Here is a 20744-nt window from a genome sequence, read left to right on the forward strand (position 1 = left end):
AAAATCTAATCAGTTCATCCTTTAGTCCAAGTGGACGTTTGTGCAAAATCTGAAGACATTCACTCAAGGCGTTCCTGAGATATCGAGTTTCACGAGAATGGGACGAATGGGACGGACGGACGGACGGACAGACGGACGGACAACCCGAAAACATAATGTATCCGGCCACGGCTGTGCCATCGCGGAGGCATAAAAAGAATGAATGCAAATAAACCCAATCTGGCCTGTGTTACTTAAAGAGTTGAACTGTATATTTTCATGGAAATCCTATTCCCCCTATTTTGTGACTGTCATTCAGTGTTTCACATCCATTAGTTCATTATTTCATATCCATTAAAAACTGTACATCTATGCATATGAATTTCATATTCCAGCTGTCACTGATGTAATTAAGCCCTTGAGGTAAAAATAAAGTGATTTAATTGCACAGCTTTCCAGGCACCGTTAGTTTTGCATCTTGTAGTTGCTGTCAATCACATGCACTGCCTAGCAACAGTAGCTACATTTGGGACATCTTCACTGGCTAAAGACAGAAATAATTACTGTACATCAGTTCCTAGTACAGTTGTGGATCGAATGTCGGCATCTATATTATTAAAATATCAAAAGACATCTAAGGTCCAAACTTCAAGTTAATATTTGATAAATTATAGAACACATAAATCCTTGAATTATTTATTTTATATTTTTATCCAGGGCAATCTGATAGCATGCATTTTTTGTTATAACAATTTTTACAACAGGGAATTTAATGAAGCAATTCAGGTGGAGAATTTACTCTAGGATGTAAATAAGTAGGATTTGAACCTGCAACCTGTCCTGGTTACACCTTCATGCATGTACCAAATTCTGATGGCCAACAATTATGAATTTAACCCTTTTATGGTTACTACGTTTGTTTAAAAAATATATATAAAAGCAAAAGCAACACCTAAAGACTTAATAGTTACAGACATTAATTATTTTATTTTTTGACATCTCAACACAGAGTTGTAACCACAAATAGAGCAGGCAGGAAATCACACTGCTCTTACAATCGGACCCTGGGGCATTTAAAATCAATTAGAGTGAGCTGCAGTGGTGCATTAATGGCTCCAAATTAAATTAAGGCTGACAGTCTCCGTTTTCTCATACCAAGGTTAAAAAAGCTGCACAATCAAATGAGGGGCTCAGAAACTTTAGCGGTCTGAAATAAATGAAGCAAAAATATGGAACACAATGAGTGGCCATTTCACACTTCTCACCTTCTAGCAAGGCCGAAATTTAGTAGTATTTTAAGTTTCACAGGAGAAATAGTCTTTTTTAATTAGATACATAAATGGTGCATTGTGCAAAATCCCAGTGATTGATAAGAGATACATAGATAACAATATACTAGAAGTCTGCTCTTTATGTGACACCGTGGCACCCTGTATTCCTCTCCCCTCTGTATGCATACTTCCCTAGCTTTTTTAGGCAGCAGAAACTAAGATCACTCATTTAGTAAAATATGAAATAATGTCGCACATATTAATGAACAAACTTATTTCAGCATATCAGTGGTAAGCTGAAAATGCGATTTAAATATAGATAGACACACAAACATGCAGTTTATATTATATTCAGAACTGAAACTGCTGCAAATGTTTTGGTTTAAGGAAGTCAAAAACCTATTCGTGTAGGGCAAGGCATGCTATGCAGGATTTTTAATTTGAAAATATTATAAAATAACCATGCTAAGGCACATCTCTGATGCACTGGCAAACTCAGTCTTTAAGGACTTCTGCAGAATTTCTGCACCTTTACCTGTATATGTTATTCTTAGTGTTTGGGACTTTTCTGGCCATGGCGCTCTTTTCTGTGTGGGGAGGGATGGATGTGGCTACAGAGAATGTTCAATGGAGTGTTCGTTGCTATAGCAATATATTATATATTACAGCTAGCCCAGATACAGCAGAGCAAAAAGACAAGCCGACAGGGCTTGTTCAAGAACTGCGGTTACTGTAACCTTGGAATTGGTTTTCCTTGGTGGCATCAGCTGAGATTTGCTAAGGGGATAAAAAGCTATGCAGAGCCGGCTTGTTTTCTGTTAGACCTGTAAGTAACGTTACCTTTAGTTATGCAGCTAGGGTTGCCAGACATCTGGTTTTTTACTGGAATGTCCGGTTTTCAAATTATTTGTACATGTCCTGTTTGTGGTCCCGACTAGACAATGTAGCCTAATGTCCTGTCCTAGTAACTGATGGAAGAAATTTACTGGTAGCTCCTAATGAATTTGTGTGTCTGTGACACAGTCGGGTACTTGAGGGTGAGTGAAGACAGAGCAGGAGACATACTGTATTTGATTGTAAACACAGGCTGGAAAATCCTGCATAGTATGTCTTTAGCTTGCAATTTAACTGAAAAAAAATTGAGCTGAAACTGCTCAATTAATCTGGTTAAACTCCATTTAGGTTTAACATTGTGCTGGAATTGCAAAATGTATGATGATGATGATGATGTCGATGATGAATCATACGATAGAAAAGCTCCTACGAAGCCTTGTCATTTCTCTTAGTCTTCCAATCTAACTACAACGTGCTGTGTTCTTTATTTTGAGTAATGAGTAATATATTTTCCCCCGTTCCTCCTATCACAAGTTGCAGTCCCTAAAATGAATGAAAAACAATGTGAAAAATGAACCCAACAGTATTATAAGATATTATAATGAAATGTAATAAGTTAAATTCCATTCGAAATGCTAAAGAACAAAAATTCAGATTGAATGCTCCCTCAATCAGAGATGCTGCTGCTCGTACGCTCCTTGAAGCAGCTGCATTGTTACGACAGGCATAAAGCTTTCATGCAGACATCTGAACAATGGGACCGGGAAAGGTCAAGGGAAAAACATTGTCTGGATGCAGAAATTTGTCGGCTCCTCTAATTGATGGCCACACTTTGTCATTTTCTTTGCACAAAGCCCGCTTGCCGAACGAGGCCTCAGTTTGTTAATGCTCAGACTGCGTCGTTTGGGGCACAATCGTTCTGATTCATTTCGTCCACTGCGCCAGGCAGACTTGAGGATGTTGGCGGGGGACCTCGTTTTTATGAGTCATTACACTGTAGCTGTAATCAGGTTGGATTTATATGTACAGACAGTCAATAGCACTGTGATACAGGAATGGCAGTGCGGTTCAGGGACTGGCCTTATAGCCAGCAGGTTGCAGGTTTGGGATTTTCATGCATGAACCTGTGATTCATGCATTGCTGTACTCTTATGTTTTAATATAGTGTGGTTGATTCTGTACTAGCATATCTGGTTACTTTTATACACTTGTACAGTTTCTTTGGTGAATGCTAAAGTGTCTCTGTGCTATATTTTATTATGTGCAATTCATTTTAAAAGATAAAAATGACAACAAAAAAAACCCTGATCTACACCAACAATATTAACTCCACTCTACTCCACAAGGCAGATTCATGTTGCAACTTCGTATCACCCATCCAATAACATACTGTTAAATATGATCCCCCTCTTGAGCAGAGAGAGAAATTTTCTCTTGGAAGGACACTAAAGGGAAATCTGAAAGTATCTCTCTATATTACATCATTTAAGTTCATAAATATAAATGTCTTAAGTATACTGATGCACGAAGAACAGTGGCTAAGGGAATGCTGGCATGGAAGTCATCAACTAGGGGCAACTGATCCATAGTGCATACTCCCAGACCGTGATGGCTGTGCATTGGTTCAAGGTGAAAGGCAAAACAAGCAAATAACTCTGCATCAGTTGACTGAAAATATCAATCTAGGGTGAGCAGGCAATCTCACTGAGAACAGTTTGTCGATAACTTCACACAGAGGGACTCTATGGTTGGGTTGCTGTGCATAAACCCATTATTACGTCTAGAAATGCACATTTGTGAGTACAGCGATGCAAAGAGCACAAGTAGTGTGGTCTACCAAGTAGAGGAAAAAAGTCATATTGTCAGATGAGTCGTCCTTTACTTTGTTCAAAAAAAAAAAAACGGACATGCGCATGCGTGGGACATGCCAAAATGAATCTAGAGGCCAGAGTATTTGTTTCCAGAGCGAAGGGTTCTGGCAGCTGTGTTATGGTGTGGAGTGCATTTCTGTGGCTTATTTTAACCTCGTGAGTCAAAATGGCTTGTACTGGAGTGGGTTTATTTGTATTCATTCTGTTTTCATACGATTAAATTTTAAATTGATCTGGCCACACAATATGCCGTTAGAAAGCATCAAAATTCACGGCTCCATCTCTATAAACAATTTTATGGTGCCAATGTTTTAGCGATAACAGCTCCTTATTTTGTAACATGTTGGGACGTAAACCAGGGTTGGGGTTCTCACCTTTTATGCATTTCGAAAATCCGCATATGAGACACCAATCATGGTAAAGTCAGTATGCTTATCACAGGAAGGGTTCAGCAAACAGAATCCGTAGTCGTAAAATGTGCTAACTCGAAGAAACTTTGATAGAAAGTCAATTGTTTACTTAGCAGTTCTCCAGAAGAATTATCGTTTTTGTCAATTTCACCACTGCATACACGCCAAGAGTACTGTGTAAATAAGAATTGTTATTATATCCAGTTTATACCTGCCAAGCACAAGTAATGACTCCAATTGGGTAGGATAATTTCTCCTCTATGCATAGCCAGTGAATGGTGAGCTATTGTAGTGACGACTGAGAATTATTTTAGCCAAAGAATTATGTTTCTAATGGTGTATAGGTTGTTGGGCTTGCATAAAATGGCATTGTTTCTCCTGCGAGCACAATAAACAAAGAAAGATTCTGAAAACTGAAAAGTTTGCCAGCTGAGACCAGCGGCAAGCAGAAAAGCTGTCACTGGGTTTAACTTTCTTTTGTCTTTGTACTTTTAGTTTGTTGTTTTAGTTTATTGTTTTTACCCAGAACACGTGAGGGGGATGGGTGAAGGTGGTTGCTTATGTTTTCGCGTTGGTGTGGCTGTGCTCTCTCTCTCTCCATGCGGCCCACTCCTGGAACTGCCAATTCTCACTCCCAGGGGTGTCGCACTGGTGTGTGACACAACCATTTGATGAAAATTTATTTTCATTGGCAAGAACCACTTACTTCTCATTTCCATGTCTCATTACAGCCAGAAAAGTCAATCTTATTGAGATTTGATTCCAGATTTGGAGGGCTTTAGTGACTTGCATATGCCATTAAACAGTGCGTTTTTGATTAAACCAGGCTCTTGCTATTGCCATTTAACTTGCTTTCTATCTTTGATTGCTTATCTAGGCAGCTAGCTATCTGTGGACTTAAACAGGTCTGTCACAGCAACTGTTCAAATCAAAGAATACCAGATATGAAACAGTTCCATATCTTTCATTAAAGCACCCAGCTTACTTGCTAACAATATCTAAACAATGGCTCAGCTTGCCAGTTGGAAATACAAGCTAACAGCAATACAGAATTTACTAACTATTTTGCAGATAGCTAGCTACAACAACCCATGGAACCTAATGAAACTATGTTGCCATGAGACATAAGATTAGGTAGCTAATGCTCAAGATAGAATTCAAATAGTTACTTAACTAACACGTCCTTTGCTTTTACAGCACAGCAACATTTGAATTGTCATATATACACAGATTTTGGTATGGTAATTAAAACCCAGCCACAATTTGAGGCCACCATTTTTAATTACAAAACTCATTTAGAAACTAGTCATTTGGATGAATCAATGTCACCCCACTTTTACTGACCTTTTTTACGGCAGGATTTGTAACACTCATTGGAATTAGTGGAAATGAGAAGTGATGATAAATAGAACATGAGGAGAACATGCAAACTCTTCTCAGAAAGGCCCTCGGCTGGGATTCTAACTCGGAAGCTTCTACCCAGCTATTTTAGCCGTCCATTGAGCATGATTAAATGTTCGTATGCTAGTGAAATTCCATGCAGTTTTTTTGGTGTATTCATATGGATTTTAAAGCTTTGAAATGTGGGCAGCTGACTTAAAAGGTTGACAAAAATAAATAAATAAAGAAAATATCCATACCTAATTAAGGTTTACTTGCACAGTAACTGCAAAAGTGTTAGCTAATGAACATTACAGTATTCTGCTAATTTGTGGTTTGCTAGCAAATTCTAATTTGCTAATTTAACAAGAACTTTATGAACCATTTAAAATTAGGGTTTACTGTCTATTTCTTGCACAGTTTGGGTGAAGTCACACATCATCCGACAAGATCACCAGTCATCACTTTCACCTCCCACAATTGGTTGCTTGAGTACGTGTTTTCTATTTTTGACACTACAGTATGTTCTTAAATGTAATTCAATCATATATTGGAAATCTCAATACAGCGATCATTGATGAGTCCTCTTTGAAAGAACTATGGAATGGGGAAATAGAATTTGAAATGGGGGACAATTTATACATAAGATATTTTTTAGCTGATTGGTTATCGTGCCATGTTCCTTATCACTTCTGGCCACTTTGCCAACTTGCCTTGAGTTGTCAGCTATTCCAACATGAATAGCCTCTCTTTGAAAACTGAATTGCCTGTGAAATTCACTTCTCATTGGAGGATCTGTGGCTTCACGCTGTGGGTTCATTCCAGTCGCTTATTTTATCTTTCTCGCATGACCCATACATTGATCAATGTCCCGTATCTTTAGGAACGTTGCAATTTGTTAAATGGCCTTTTGAGGAGCAAGGATCGAGGAGCGAGGATGCTCCCCGAGGATGTTCCCGCAAGGATGCAGGAGTGCAGCCTTTGTAAAAGTAGTTTTCTGCAACACGTGACGTATAAATGATCCACCTCTCCACACCTGTCACTGTAATTGACATCACTTAAAACTGATGCTTGGCTGAGCAAGGACATTCCATTTGCCTAATACTCGTTGCGTTGATAAATAACGTATTACTTCAGCCTATAATTTATTATTATAATTTATTATATACCATTCTATATTTCCACCTTCATCAGTGGTTTGATTACTTCCTGTGAAAATGACAGATTCTGACCGGTCTGCTGCCAATGCAAAATGTTTATTTTTTTGGCGTATCCACCACTCCACTATCAATAGAGTCACTGCATGAGGTGTTGCATTTCCACTCCATTACGCAGATCCTCCATTGACTTGACTAATTTGGTTTGTACTTTAATGCTGGTCACGCAATTCATTAATAATTGGATTGTCTAGAAAATAATTCAAATAATCCCCCAAACATTTGTTCAAATCCTTGTTTGTTACTTCCTTCAATATGGTGAAGGAAAGTTTGCATCCCACTGAAAATGAATGGCTTTGAAATTAAAATCCCGAGCGATCCTTACAAGCAGTACTAAATCCAGGCAAGCACTTTCCCTAGTTTTTTTTACGGCCTCACAAGCCTATCCTGGTTGGCAATTAATAAGCAACTGGAACTCACCCAATTTCCAGGAAACTCAGCAACACAAATAACTAAATTGCGTTGTCAGAATCTTTCATAATGCCCAAGGCAAAAAGGAGATCATCAGGTTGACGATTATGAAGCTAAAGGACATTTCAAAGCTAGCGTATGATTGGTGCTGAAAGTGCAGGGAGCTATTGAGAGATGTGTGAGTAAGAAGCAGATGCACCCGGCTGTGCCTCAGTGACAGGGGCCCAGAGAGAAACAAACAGAGGACGTCTTTAGAATGCTAATGATTGCCTGCTCCAAGCATCACGCACTTGGGCCCTCGGAGAGGAGCTGGCCTTCCATGACTGTTCAGATGACAGACTAAGGAGCTGAGCCCTGTTGTTTCCCCAGGACCCACACCTGAGCAGAATAATAAAGCTCCTACAACTAATGGGAGATCAGAGAGGTCATGGCATGTCATCTCTTAACCGCAGTTTTCCCTGGTTTATTTAAACAACGTCAACAGAGAGCAAAAAATGAAAAATGAAAAATAAAAAAATATGCCTGTTTGTGCATTAACAAAGCCAGGGAGAGTTGATTAACACAAAGAAAGAGGAAGAGAAAACACAACTGATCAAAAATTGGTACTGTATCTATGAAAGAGAATCAGTAAAGTGTGGGAATACAGTATGGATTCTGTGAGTGAGGGAAAATAATTCTAGCGCTTTCTTTCAGTATATGACAAACTGTTTGTCTATAATGTAAAATAAACAAATAAATGGGTAACACGTGATATTGCATTGTAAGACAGGAAAGCAGCAAGACATGTTTCCATTCCCCTGGGTTGAGTGCAGTGGTGTAGATGAGTAGTTCCAAAGAGGATGACTCTGCATGTAAATGCCCTTAATTATGATACAAATGAGTACTGTGCCGAAGTCTTACAGTACATATAATTAGCCTCATTACTAGCAGTATGTCAGACCTGCCTCATTCAACCAATCTTCTACATGTCAAGTGACAACAGAGCACTTAAGTGAAATAGCTATAAATGGACCACCCCCAATCATAAGCAAGAATATTTCTCAATTACCCGTTATATAGCAAGAAAAGCTATTGCAAGCTGAATCCTCTGGATTTTGATTTCATCGGCATGTGAGCAGTACCATATGTATTCTCAAGGCCAACATACAGTTGGTCAGCTTGGCAAATTTATGCGAGTTTAGCAATGCACTGCATTCAAAATTAAAGCACAGCAAAGAATTATGGGAGGATGAGGCTTCAATAATTTTACTGGTGATACTAAAACATTTGTAATGCACTTGCTTGAATTAATCATAGTGTTTAGCTATGGAAATTAAAAACAATTTGGTTATTTTGGTTAATAAAGTTGTTTTTCACAGTATGGGATTTTTGAAGCCTCAGTTTGCTACCCCGTCTACATGGAAGCTCTGTCCACGTGCCAAGTGACAGGTTGACCCACCTTATTGGGGTTGCTTGCGGTAATTATCCATACACATTGGGAGTTGCTCTCATACTGAATGGGGAAGTTTGGAGAGGTGAAAGTACCAGAGGGCCCATGGAGGTTTGATCCACATGTTTTCACTGCAAGAAGAAAAGAAGAAAAACATTCTAAGCTAGAGCAGCCAGTCTAGGGGAAAACCTACTGTCTACAGAAACCACCCTTTATAAGTATGTGAGATGGAACGTTTAATGCAGAAAACCTACTGTCTACAGAAACCACCCTTTATAAGTATGTGAGATGGAACGTTTAATGCAGAAAACCTACTGTCTACAGAAACCACCCTTTATAAGTATGTGAGATGGAACGTTTAATGCAGAAAACCTACTGTCTACAGAAACCACCCTTTATAAGTATGTGAGATGGAACGTTTAATTCAGAAAACCTACTGTCTACAGAAACCACCCTTTATAAGTATGTGAGATGGAACGTTTAATGCACGCTAAATGGTTAATATGGCCTGTATTAGACAGGAAAGATATCCAGCTAACCTGTCTCAGAATTTAATGTCGTTCAATAGTATCATTTTATGTTTGCTGAGTGCAAAGATGGGCAATTTGGCACCTATTGTTCATGCTTATAATCACACTTACAGGTACAATAAAACTGAATTAGTCATCATGCAGATATGACGAGATCCATTATACATTTTTTTTTAAATTTTTTGTCAAATATTTATGTGTGGTCAGTGTTTCCAAAATGTCACCAATTACCACAGGGGTATTTTCAAATGGGTAATTCACTTACTGTAGCTTAAAATTTTTATAATTTATTAAAATGAGGATATTTATAATGTCCCCCCACTCTGCAATAAATGCACTTTGCATCTGATACATCTTTTCATGGGTTCAAAGGAAAGCAATCAGAGAATGCTTAATTCATATGAAGATAACCTCAGAGGAAACCTCCAGGTCTCCCTGCATAACTTACCAAGGAAATAAATTTGCCCAAAAGACCTCCATTGCCCTCACAAGTCACAATATTATTTAAGGATACTTAAGGATATAGATGTGTGATTGAAAAACAGATGCTTTTATTGCAGTTGTTCGCATTAATATTCTAACAACATCAGGAAACCTGCAGTTTGTGGGCAGCTACATTCAAACAAGAAAACATTATAAAAATTGCATATCCTACAGAAATGAATGTGGGATTGGCAATTACAGTCATACACCTCATCAATAGAGTGGTATATTGCACTTGCTATACACTCTAAAATTCACTCCCAGCCCTGAAAATCAATGCTTCTTTGCATAACACAATCAACCCAAACAAAAAACAGTTTTGGACTGGTTACAGGAAAAAAAAACGGGAAGGTTATATAACAATGCAAGTTGTGAGTCAATGACATCAGCGTGTGTGCACCGGTGTGTGTGACCTGCAAGATTTGGAAAAAATAAGCAGCTAGTAGCGACACAATGCTACCCACAGCAACATGGTTAACCTTGGTGCACGCACATTCACAGGCCATCCCCTCGGCCTGCTGCCCACCAGGGGTGGCCGGGGCAGGCTCTCACCTTTACAGGCAGGTCGATGGTCGCTCCAGGCCGCAAACACTTCAGCCACCCTCTGACAGGTGATGGTTTTGGAGCCTTGAAGGACGTGGTCCTCGTCGCAAGTGAACAGAGCCGTGGCACCAATGCTTTGGTAGCCGAGAGAGAGGAAGCAGAGCACACAGCACTGAGCATCGGGACTTAAACGTCCAGCAGACGAAAATGCGCCTGGCCCACCTCATTCATCAAGCACAGGGACTCGGAATTTTTCTGCTTTGCAATCATGGACATCATTTACTAGCGCTGCTGTCACATTTTCTACGTTTCCCTGAGGCGCATGGCGTCAAAACCTTCCCCATATGAGAGGCAAAATTTATCTTAAACTTATGAAAAGTATATTATTGTCATGACTTATTATTGTGGGACTGAGGCTGAAGCACAGAAAAAAAGAACTGCTCCATTGTAATTGAGATTGTAAAAATACATGAATCATTTTTCACCATTCCCTTTGTGAGTGTAATTTCTTTTGTAATTATGTATTTATTAAATATTGATAAAGTGTGATTTGTTTAAAATGTAATATTCACAAAGGAAAATGACCCGAGCCATATTTAATGGGATCTCTAATCAAGACATTATTACTTACCTCCTTCAATACTTAACTTGGCTCTCTGGAGTTAACAATGTAATATTATGGTGCCAGTAGTAGTTAGGAGTGGGTGGAATCATGAACTGTTAATCATGAACATGCGGGACATTTACTGTATTAAAATCTTAACTTCCCTCATTTGAACTGTCTCCTGGTTACTTGTAGTCCATTTGAAGAACATACAGCTCTCTGAAGTGGTTTACCTGAAGTTTGTCCCTATGCGCTTTCCATTCTCTGGTTCCCCAGGGTCAGGGCAGGAATTTGATGCTTGTTTTATGCCTCCATCATTCACTGCAAACACAGAGGAAAACATTCTTTCATTTCATCTGGCCAAATGCCTTTTTTAAATGTCATATTCCAACATCCATCCATTACCTATACCCGCTTATCCTGAGCAGGGTCGCGGGGGGTGCTGGAGCCTAACCCAGCGTACATTGGGCAAGAGGCAGGAATACACCCTGGACAGGCCGCCAATCTATCATAGAGCACACACACCATTCACTCACACACTCATACCTATGGACAATTTAGAGTCTCCAATTAACCTACCTGCATGTCTTTGGACTGTGGGAGGAAACCGGAGTACCCGGAGGAAACCCACGCAGACACGGGGAGAACATGAAAACTCCACACAGAAAGGCCCAAAGCCGAAATTCGAACCCACAACCTTCTTGCTGTGAGGCGACAGTGCTACCCACTGCACCACCGTGCAGCCCATATTCCAACATTAAAGCAATTATTCAATCTTCGGTATAACTTCAGGGGTGCCTATTGTTCCCGTTCAACAATATTAAAAATACATTATTATTTTAGCTTTTTATCTTTGGTGGTGTCAGTTTTTATTACCCTTATCATAATTTCATATCATTAACTCTTATTGGAGTCCATTCCTACTACAGGCACTACAGTGAATGAAATGCGATTTGATAAAAATCACCAGAGATCATTCATTCTCTGCTCTTAATCCAATGCAGAGGATGCATGTCAGTTTTTATTTTCTTTGTGAATGAACCCATTCAAATTACTGATATTAGCATTCCCTGTGAGGGCTGCAGTGGGAATATGTTCAGCAAAATGCTAATTAAAGCGTATAGCTTTGACCAGGAATCATTTATACATTCAGGCTAGGGTGGCGTTTTGCATAAATGAGAAGCATCAACTCTACTGGGATGAATACATGCGCACTCATACACGCACACAAATGCACACATTCGCACGCATTAATCCACAGTGATGTCATGATGGGGCGGGCATGAAGGCAACAGCTGGGCATGTGAAACCCCATCGTAGCCATCCGTGCTGCCCTTGCAGTGTATAACAGCGAGGCACAATGCCCCAGGAACTGACAAACAGAGAATTTTGGTTTTAAATCCCCCTTGTGATGTTCCTTTTGTACTCCTGAGCAGGGACATTAACCTGGACACTGGTTTTCTGCCTGGAACAGTGGTCAGCGCCTGATTCATAACCAATCAGCGAGAGAACCCGCAAATATATATATATATATATATATAGTTTGCAGACATGGTGAAGAGGTTTAGTGATTGTTTGACCAAACATCAGAACGGGCAAGACACATGATCCAAGTGACTCTGACCATGGTATGATTGTTGGTGTCAGACATGGTGGTTCCAGCATCTCAGAAACAGCTGCCCTCCAAGAATTTTCACACACTACAGCCTACAGTTTACAGAGAACGATGTGATAAACAAAAAACACTGAGCGGCAGTTCTGTGGGTAAAAACACCTTGATAATGAGAGAGGTCAGAGGAGAATGGGCAGACTCATTTAAGCTAAAGGAAAGGCAACAAATATTCAAATAACGGCTGTTTACATCAGTGGTGTGCAAAAGGGCATCTCTGAGTGCACAACCCATCAAGCCTTAAAGCAGATGGCTACCGCAGCAGAAGAACACACCGTGTGTAGGAACATGGAAGAGGAATATGAGGCTACAGTAGGCACATGATCACCAAAACTGTACGATTGAAAATACAAAAATTTCACCTGCACTGACAAATCTCGATTTCTGCTGTGGCATACAGATGGTAGGGTCAGAATTTTGCGTCAACAGCAAGAAACCGCAGATCAATGATCCAACCTTATGTCAATGGTTCAGGCTGCTGGTGCCGGTGTAATGTCGTGAGCATTAGGCCCCTTATTACCAATAGAGCATCATTTGAATGCCACAGTATACCTACAGCAAGCATTGTTGCTGACATCCTTTATGGCCAGTCTACCATTTTTCAAATGCATACTTCCAGCAGGATAATGCACCAGATGACAAAGCATACATCATCTCAAGCTGGTTCCACAAACATAACAGTGACTTCAGTCGACCCCAATGGCCTGCAAAGACCCCAGATCTCAATCCACTAGAGCACCTTTCGGAAGAAGTGGAATGGGAGGTTCGCAGTATGAACATGCGGCCAAACAATCTGCAGGAACTGCATGATGCTATTGCATCGACATGGACAAAAACCCCCAAGGGGGTTGAATCCATGAATCCATGCTGTGACGAATTCAAGCTGCTCTGCAGGCAAAGGGGGGTCCTACTCAGTGGACCTATCTAATGAAGTGGCCGCTGAGTGTGTAATTTGGTGTAGAAATAGTGTTCTTGTGATTTGGTGAGGTTGCAAAAATGTGCCTTTGCAGAAAATAAATGGTGTTCAGCTACTTATAATGTAGCCAGAATGTTCTGGATCGTGGGGGGTAAAGAAAAATGTTGTAACTGCAGCCAAGGCACTCACCATAACCTTTAATTCAATGAAGGTTTTAATACATTTTTGCTAAACGGGCTCACCTCAAACAATGCATTGCATAACTACTATGTCTCAAAGAATTTCTCTGGATCAGTGTAATGGCAATCTAGTTATGTGAATTCACAAGACTGGACTGCACATGTTCAAGAACATTAGTCCAAAAGGCTTGAAGGTTCAAGGGGAAAGTTTATGCTGCTAAAGCCACCACACATAATGCAATACAATGGCTCAAAAACTGGATTTCTCTATGATCCTCACACGTGCAATGCCAGGGCTTTCTTTTGCATGAAACATTCTCCATTCCTGTTTTTTTTAATATTTTGATTTCTTTGAAACCTTCTCATCAAATGTTAATAAGCAAAACTAGATAACATATCTGCAAAATTGAGAGAGCAAATAAACATCCGCCCTGCAGCAGCAGCATCAAGCACCATGACAGATCACAGAGGAATTTGTTTTTCCAAGAATTCATGAATATTTTTATTCCAACAGCTATATCACAGATGGTGCCCATTACTTTTTAATGGATTGGGAAAGCACTATCGCCATCACATTGCATGACAGACAGATGCGTGCACACATGCACGTGCAAGCATGCAAACACAAACGCGCAAACAGATGGACATGCACATCTCCCATGCACATGCACGCATTTACAAACACAGGGACATGCATACATATTGTGCACGTGTGCAAGCGCATACACACACACACACACACACACACTCATACATGCACGCATGCACGCACACATGCAAGCATGCATGAGCGCACACACACACACATACACACAAAGGATATGTCCATTATTGTTTTTTGGATTTTTTTTTCCTGCCAGGGCAGCAGGTCACAATACAGCTCTCTGCATTATTCACGAAACAAAGCAGCTGATGCTGTTAAATGCAAGGCTGTAAAGATTATATACAACTATCATAAACTATTTAGGCCACAGCCTTAAAACACGGAGCAAAAGCAAACTACCATGCCGTTTACCCCATGGGAGCTGAGATACTCACTCTGCTGGTAGAGTGAAAACAGAGCAGGTCTGTTTTCACACCTCCACAATGTGTGACGGCCTACAGAACACATGCAGGTCATTCATGGCAGACTGCCCCAAGTGGTCGGATAAGGACACAATTTTGCCTGACCGACTGTCTCAGCGCCAGTGTGGTATAATCAGCCAGCCTGGTTCTCGCTCTACTGTAGAAACGAGGTGTAAGGAGCCATCTGGTCCTGGCTTTGCAGGGGGATAGTCATGGAATATGCCAGGCTGGGTCCAGCCCTAAAGCAGGGGTGGAATATGCAAGGCTGGTCTAGCCGTACAGCAGAAAAAGTGGCAATGTAGCAATGTGGTAACAAAGGTTGTTTGGGGAGAGAGGTTCATGTCTACATATATATATATATATATATATATATATATATATATATATATATATATATGTCCTGGGTCCATGAGATTGCTCCAGCCCTGTCCCTTGCTTCGTGGTCAGCCCCGTTCCTCTGCTCGCTTCAGCCCTGTTCCTCTGCTCATGCCTTGACGAAGCCTGGAGCTCCAGATTTATCACCTGGCCTCTCTAAACTGCACTATAATGAACTATACAATTTGAGCTTATATTATTCCTGTTAGCTAATACCTCAACTGTAACCTGTTTAACCCGTTTTATTTGCTGCGATAGATCCCTTACAGCATTTCTGCTAAATTCTTTTCTACCACTATTTTACACCAGCCTGGTCAGAGGAGGATGGGCTCCCCCTCTATAGCTGGGTGTCTCCTCATGCCCTTGCCATTTGGGGGTTCAGGCCTGGTGTTTGCACCGTTGCTATTTTTTCTGTTTCTTGCCTTGCTACTCCGTAAGGCATCTTTGTGACAGTTCTCTATAAAAAGCTCTATAGAATTAAAATTGAATTGAATTGAATAAGGCATTAGACTCTCAACACAGGATTAAAATTTTGGAATTTTGAAGCTAGGATGCTCAATATTAGCTTGAGAACCCCAGACTTATACAGTATTTTATTAACCAACTGTAATGGTATGTTGGTGTGCATATTTAAACACATCAGCAGCAGCATCATCTGTCCAAATGCACAGCTGTTTTAGCCAAGCCATCTCATTTCAGCTATTCATTATAAACACCGCACAGACTGATAATCACTCTGCTAAATCTCACAAAATCAGAGCACAAAAGTGAAGCAAGCACAATAGACTTCTGTTCACAGTAGCCAAGACTCCTGTACAAGTGAATGTGCTTTTGTCAACACATTATTTGTGGTGCTATAGGAACGAACTGAAACATAATAATAAACACCACAGCCGAGAATGCAACTGTCACATCTGCCAATTGCAACGTACAAGGATCTTATCAATAACAGCCAAACCCTGTTTCCGCCAGCAGGAGAAAAATAATTATGAGGGTGTCAGGAGAGGGATTGTTGATGCTCCACCTCGCTGATGAGCAAACAGGTTTTTTTGCTAGGCTCCAGACCACCATTGTGCAACAGAAGAGGTAGGCAATGAGACATCTGTTCACTAAACATTTTACACCCTTACGTACAAACATATTGCACACTCCTGTGGAGCGATGTCCCTGAGTGTAGGCACCATCCTTTGAATGCCCAGTAAATGGCATGTTAATTAGCGATTTGAATAATCCCATTTGTGGGTGGTAGGTTGGTGGTAGCTCCAAAAATGATCAAACTGTTTTATTCAGATTCAGTGTGTACAAACTTGCTAATATGAGCATGTGATTCATTTCTGACTGCAAGAACTAATGCTCCCCAGTGGGCAGAGCTGCCAGCGGAGGGCTTGGAGAGACACACTAGCTCTACCTCTCTTTGTTTGTGTATGAACCAGCTCTCAGAAGGACAGCATTATGGAATTTTGCAGAATGGTTGAATACAATGCCCCTTCCCCCCAAAGGAATTCATAATATTATAGCGCCAAAAAAATGATTTTGTCGCTCACTAAACAGTGAGTGCTGTTTTGGTGCTCAATAAAAAGCATTAAAAGATAGCTGTCACTAATACTGCTTATCCTGGGCAGGGTCGCAGGGGGTGCTGGAGCCTATCACAGTGTGCATTGGGCAAGAGGCAGGAATATACCCTGAACAGGTCGCTAATCTATCGTAGGGCACACACACCATTCACTCACACACTCATACCTGTGGACAATTTAGCATCTCCAATTAGCCTTCCTGCATGTCTTTGTACTGTTGGAGGAAACCGGACTACACAGAGGAAACCAACACGGGCACGGGGAAACATGTAAACTCCACACAGAAAGGCCCAGGCCAGATTTGAACCAAGTATCTTCTTGCTGTGAGGCGACAGTGCTACCCACTGCACCCCTACTAATTGTGCCAATTCCCAGTTCAGCCAAATAACGTAGTGCATTGTGTGTCTACTTCCAGATTTATGAAAAATCATGATTGACGTTCAACTTCTTGGAAGCACTGACCCTTCCTAGCTTCAGCCTCATTAATAGGTTGCATCTCATCAGCCTTGTTTCAGTGTTATGATAAATAATATAAAACAAACAAATCGAGTCCTCAAAACACTGCAAAGAGTTGTTCTGTGACAAACTCAACGTAAATGTCAACGAAGCAAACAGGCGGGAAACAGATGCCCCTTTAGCCTTTGGGCGACTGATTCGCCTTGCCCTGGACCATGTCTCTATCGGAGGTGTTTGCCAACTGTCTGACAGCAGAAAAATGAGCCAGCATGGCAGCACAGCTGCAGGCCACAGCAAAGACACTGAGCTCACAACAGCTCTCAGAAAGTATGACGCAAACCTAGCAGGAGATGAACACAAACTTGTCACATTTTCCCCAAGCACTTTACTGTGAGTGAATGGCATCTGACACACTTTAACAAGCCAAAATTCTGTCCTCCTGTAGAGTCAATCAAGCGTGCTCAGGAAATAAGAAATCCGGGTGTTGGTAAATGTGTCAGCATTAGAGGTGCTCAACTCACCTAATTTAGATTTAGAATTTCAGTTTTCTGGCAGAAGGCAGCCCGGCTTGTGAAGACTACAAAGAAGATTTCTGACCTACTATATATTTTTAGGACTGAAATAATCATGGTTCACTAATCCTCACACAGAGCAGAAGCCACTAGGGAACAGTTTTAGTGTGATCTCACAAATATACAGTCTAAATAAATTTCACAGAATACAATGTGAGTTGCATCAGTGCCAAAGGTGTGTAGTGTGAATTGTAGCATAAGTAGCACAGGTAAACCTTTCCAATTGAACTAAGGCAATCTATCTTATTTATGTGAAGAGCAATGAAATGCGCAATTCCAAGCAGAATCTGAAATTTGTTTATATACTTGTGACACACACTGGGTGACGCCCCTGGGAGGCACAGAAGAGCTGGACACATGGAGATGATAATTTCTAGTGTCCATTGGCATTTATTAATAGAGCGAGTTTGAATAACTAAACAATGATAAGCGTTAATGATAAGCTTCTCCTTTCCCCTCAGGGGCTCCACGTAAAAATAATAAACTAAAATAAGAAAGAGAACATAAAACACAACAGAAACTTTTCAGCCACATTATTTCACTTTCCCTCTTGCTCACAGGTCAGGGATTCTCAGACACCTACTGTAGAAAGTTTAAAGTCCAGGGATGCAATCAGTAATGCACCCCTGGTGTGTGCCTACCTAACCAGTTGGCATGGCCCTCAGATTGCTCACATTGTCTCTCTCTCAGACTGAGCCTTGCCACAAATAGGTATTCAAAAAAAAACCATGTGGGGTGAATATCTCTGAAGAACAGTAATATGGTATAAACAGAGGAGCTAAAAAAAACTGTATCTAGGCTACATGCATATTAAAGGGAGAGCTGGATAGCCTATGGATGAAAAGCCCCTAATTCAATATGTGACAGACAGCAAAAATGTGAGACAGTCAAAGCTATTATAAACGTAACTCAGAAACCTAACTGCATGTACGAAATAAAACAAAGTGCTACTAAAAATAAACACCAGCTTTTCAAACAGAACGTCCTGTTTTCAAATTATTTGTACAGGTCTGGTTTGTGGTCTTAATTGGAAAATATAATGTCTGGTCTGAGTAATTGATTGGAAAAAAGTACCATTATTTTGTGATAAATTTGAACCCCGCAGACCGGCTAGTGAACCCCCGGTCTGCGAAAGTTTCAGTTAATGTGCATCAGTATTGTACTTTCCATCACAATGTTTTTTATTGGATGTGTGAATGACAGTGTCAGTGTTAGCAGTGTCATTCACAATGTCGTTAGTGTGAAATAGCAGTTTGCAATTCAATCTGCAGAGTACGTTTATAAGCCAATAGAAATTAGATACAGGTATAACCAAATGTAAACAATGCTATTACCAAGAGAAAACCACTTTAAAAAAAAAAAAATAATAAACTTTTAAAATATTTTTTTCCTCTAAGCCTGTGCACTGCTGTGGCATCTTCTGTCTCTTGTGCAGTCAGCCCCTGCTCCTTTTCACTCTGCACTCCACCAGCTGAGCCGCACAGTCATTGCAGACTGCAGGTGTCTGATTAACCAAGGTGACTGCTCTTGTGTGAGCACACAGTACCACCGCACACCAAGCACTGTTTCTTGGAAAATTTGAACCTTAACACACCCCGTGTATGTACATACTGTACAATATGCAGGAGTCGGGCAGAAATTAACCTAAACTTTGTGAGGAGTCCTGCATACACAGGGTATTTCTAGGATTTTACACTCCCAATTAAGCCTTTAATCCCATGTGCGAAAACTGTTGGGTGTGTAAAAGCTGTGTATACCTGAGCTGTAAGGTACACACGACCTTCAAGGGCTATTCACTCCTTCAGTCTATTCCACAGTATCAGAATCCAGTCCTAGAGGGCTGCATTGTCTGCATATTTTAATGCATTTCAGCACCAGTGATTAGTTAATGTTGTTGATTGGCTAAATAATCTACTGTACACACCTTGTTCTAAAGGTGTTAAATGGCAGCTGATCTGAAAGGAATTTGAGTTTGACACCCCTGGTCTCTTCATTGCTAAAGAAATGTGTTGTGGGCAATACCATGGATTTCTCTGCTGCCAGTATCATTGTACTGTAATATTTAGCAGATTTTGAATACACAATATGACCTGACACAAGCTTGAAATGCACTACATGGCCAAAGGTATGTGGATACTAATTAGAGTTTTGGCAACTTCAGCCACACTTATTGCTAACACGTGGATTAAATCAAGCATGCATCCATTCAATCTCCATAGACAAACATTGACAGTAGAATGGGTGAGCTCAGTGACTTTCCACGTTGCACTGTCATAGGATGCCACCTTTCCAAGTCAGTTAGTCAAATATCTGCCCTGCTAGAGCTGCCCTGGTCAACTGTAAGTCCTGCTATTGTGAAGTGGAAATACCTAAGAGCAACAACAGCTCAGCCACGAAGCAGTAAGACACACAAGCTCACAGAACAAGACCGCCGAGTGCTGAAGTGTGTAAAAATCATCTGTCCTCAGTTGCATCACTCAATACCAAGTTCCAGACTGCCTCTGGAAGCAACATCAGCACAAGAACTGTACTTTGGGAGCTTCATTTCCATGGCTAAGCAGCCACACACAAGCCTAAGATCACTATGCAGAATGCCAAGCATCAGCTGGAATAGTGTGAAGCACACCACCCCAACATTGGACTCTGGAACAGTGGGAACACGTTCTCTGGAATGATTAGTCACGCTTAACTATCTGGCAGTCTGACGGACGAATCTGGGTTTGGTGAATGCCAGGGAAACCCTACCTGCCTGAATGTATAGTGCCAACTGTAAAGTTTGGTGGGGGAGGAATAAAGATCTGGGGCTGTTTTTCATGGTTTGGACTGGGACCTGTAGTTCCAGTGAAGGGAAATCTTAATGCTACAGCATACAGTGGCAACAGTTTGGGGAAGGCCCTTTCATGTTTCCGACTGCAATCCAGGCCTTATCGTCCAATATCAGTGCCCACCCTCACTAATGCTCTTGTGGCTGAATGG

General features: G+C 40.8%; 1 protein-coding gene across 2 annotated transcripts in view; it reads right to left on the reverse strand.

Annotated features, from left to right (window-relative positions):
- LOC118235160 (CUB and sushi domain-containing protein 3-like) overlaps positions 1–20744 on the reverse strand; it is a 211847-nt gene that overhangs the window by 165558 nt on the left and 25545 nt on the right. For both annotated transcript variants that reach the window (XM_035432226.1, XM_035432235.1), the window contains exons 4-6: positions 11196–11283; positions 10368–10492; positions 8812–8933 (exon numbers count right to left, since the gene is read on the reverse strand). In XM_035432226.1, the coding sequence (XP_035288117.1) occupies positions 8812–8933; positions 10368–10492; positions 11196–11283 (335 nt within the window). The remainder of the gene's footprint in view (positions 1–8811; positions 8934–10367; positions 10493–11195; positions 11284–20744) is intronic.

Source organism: Anguilla anguilla, chromosome 1, assembly GCF_013347855.1.
Source record: "Anguilla anguilla isolate fAngAng1 chromosome 1, fAngAng1.pri, whole genome shotgun sequence".
Lineage (NCBI taxonomy): Eukaryota > Metazoa > Chordata > Actinopteri > Anguilliformes > Anguillidae > Anguilla > Anguilla anguilla.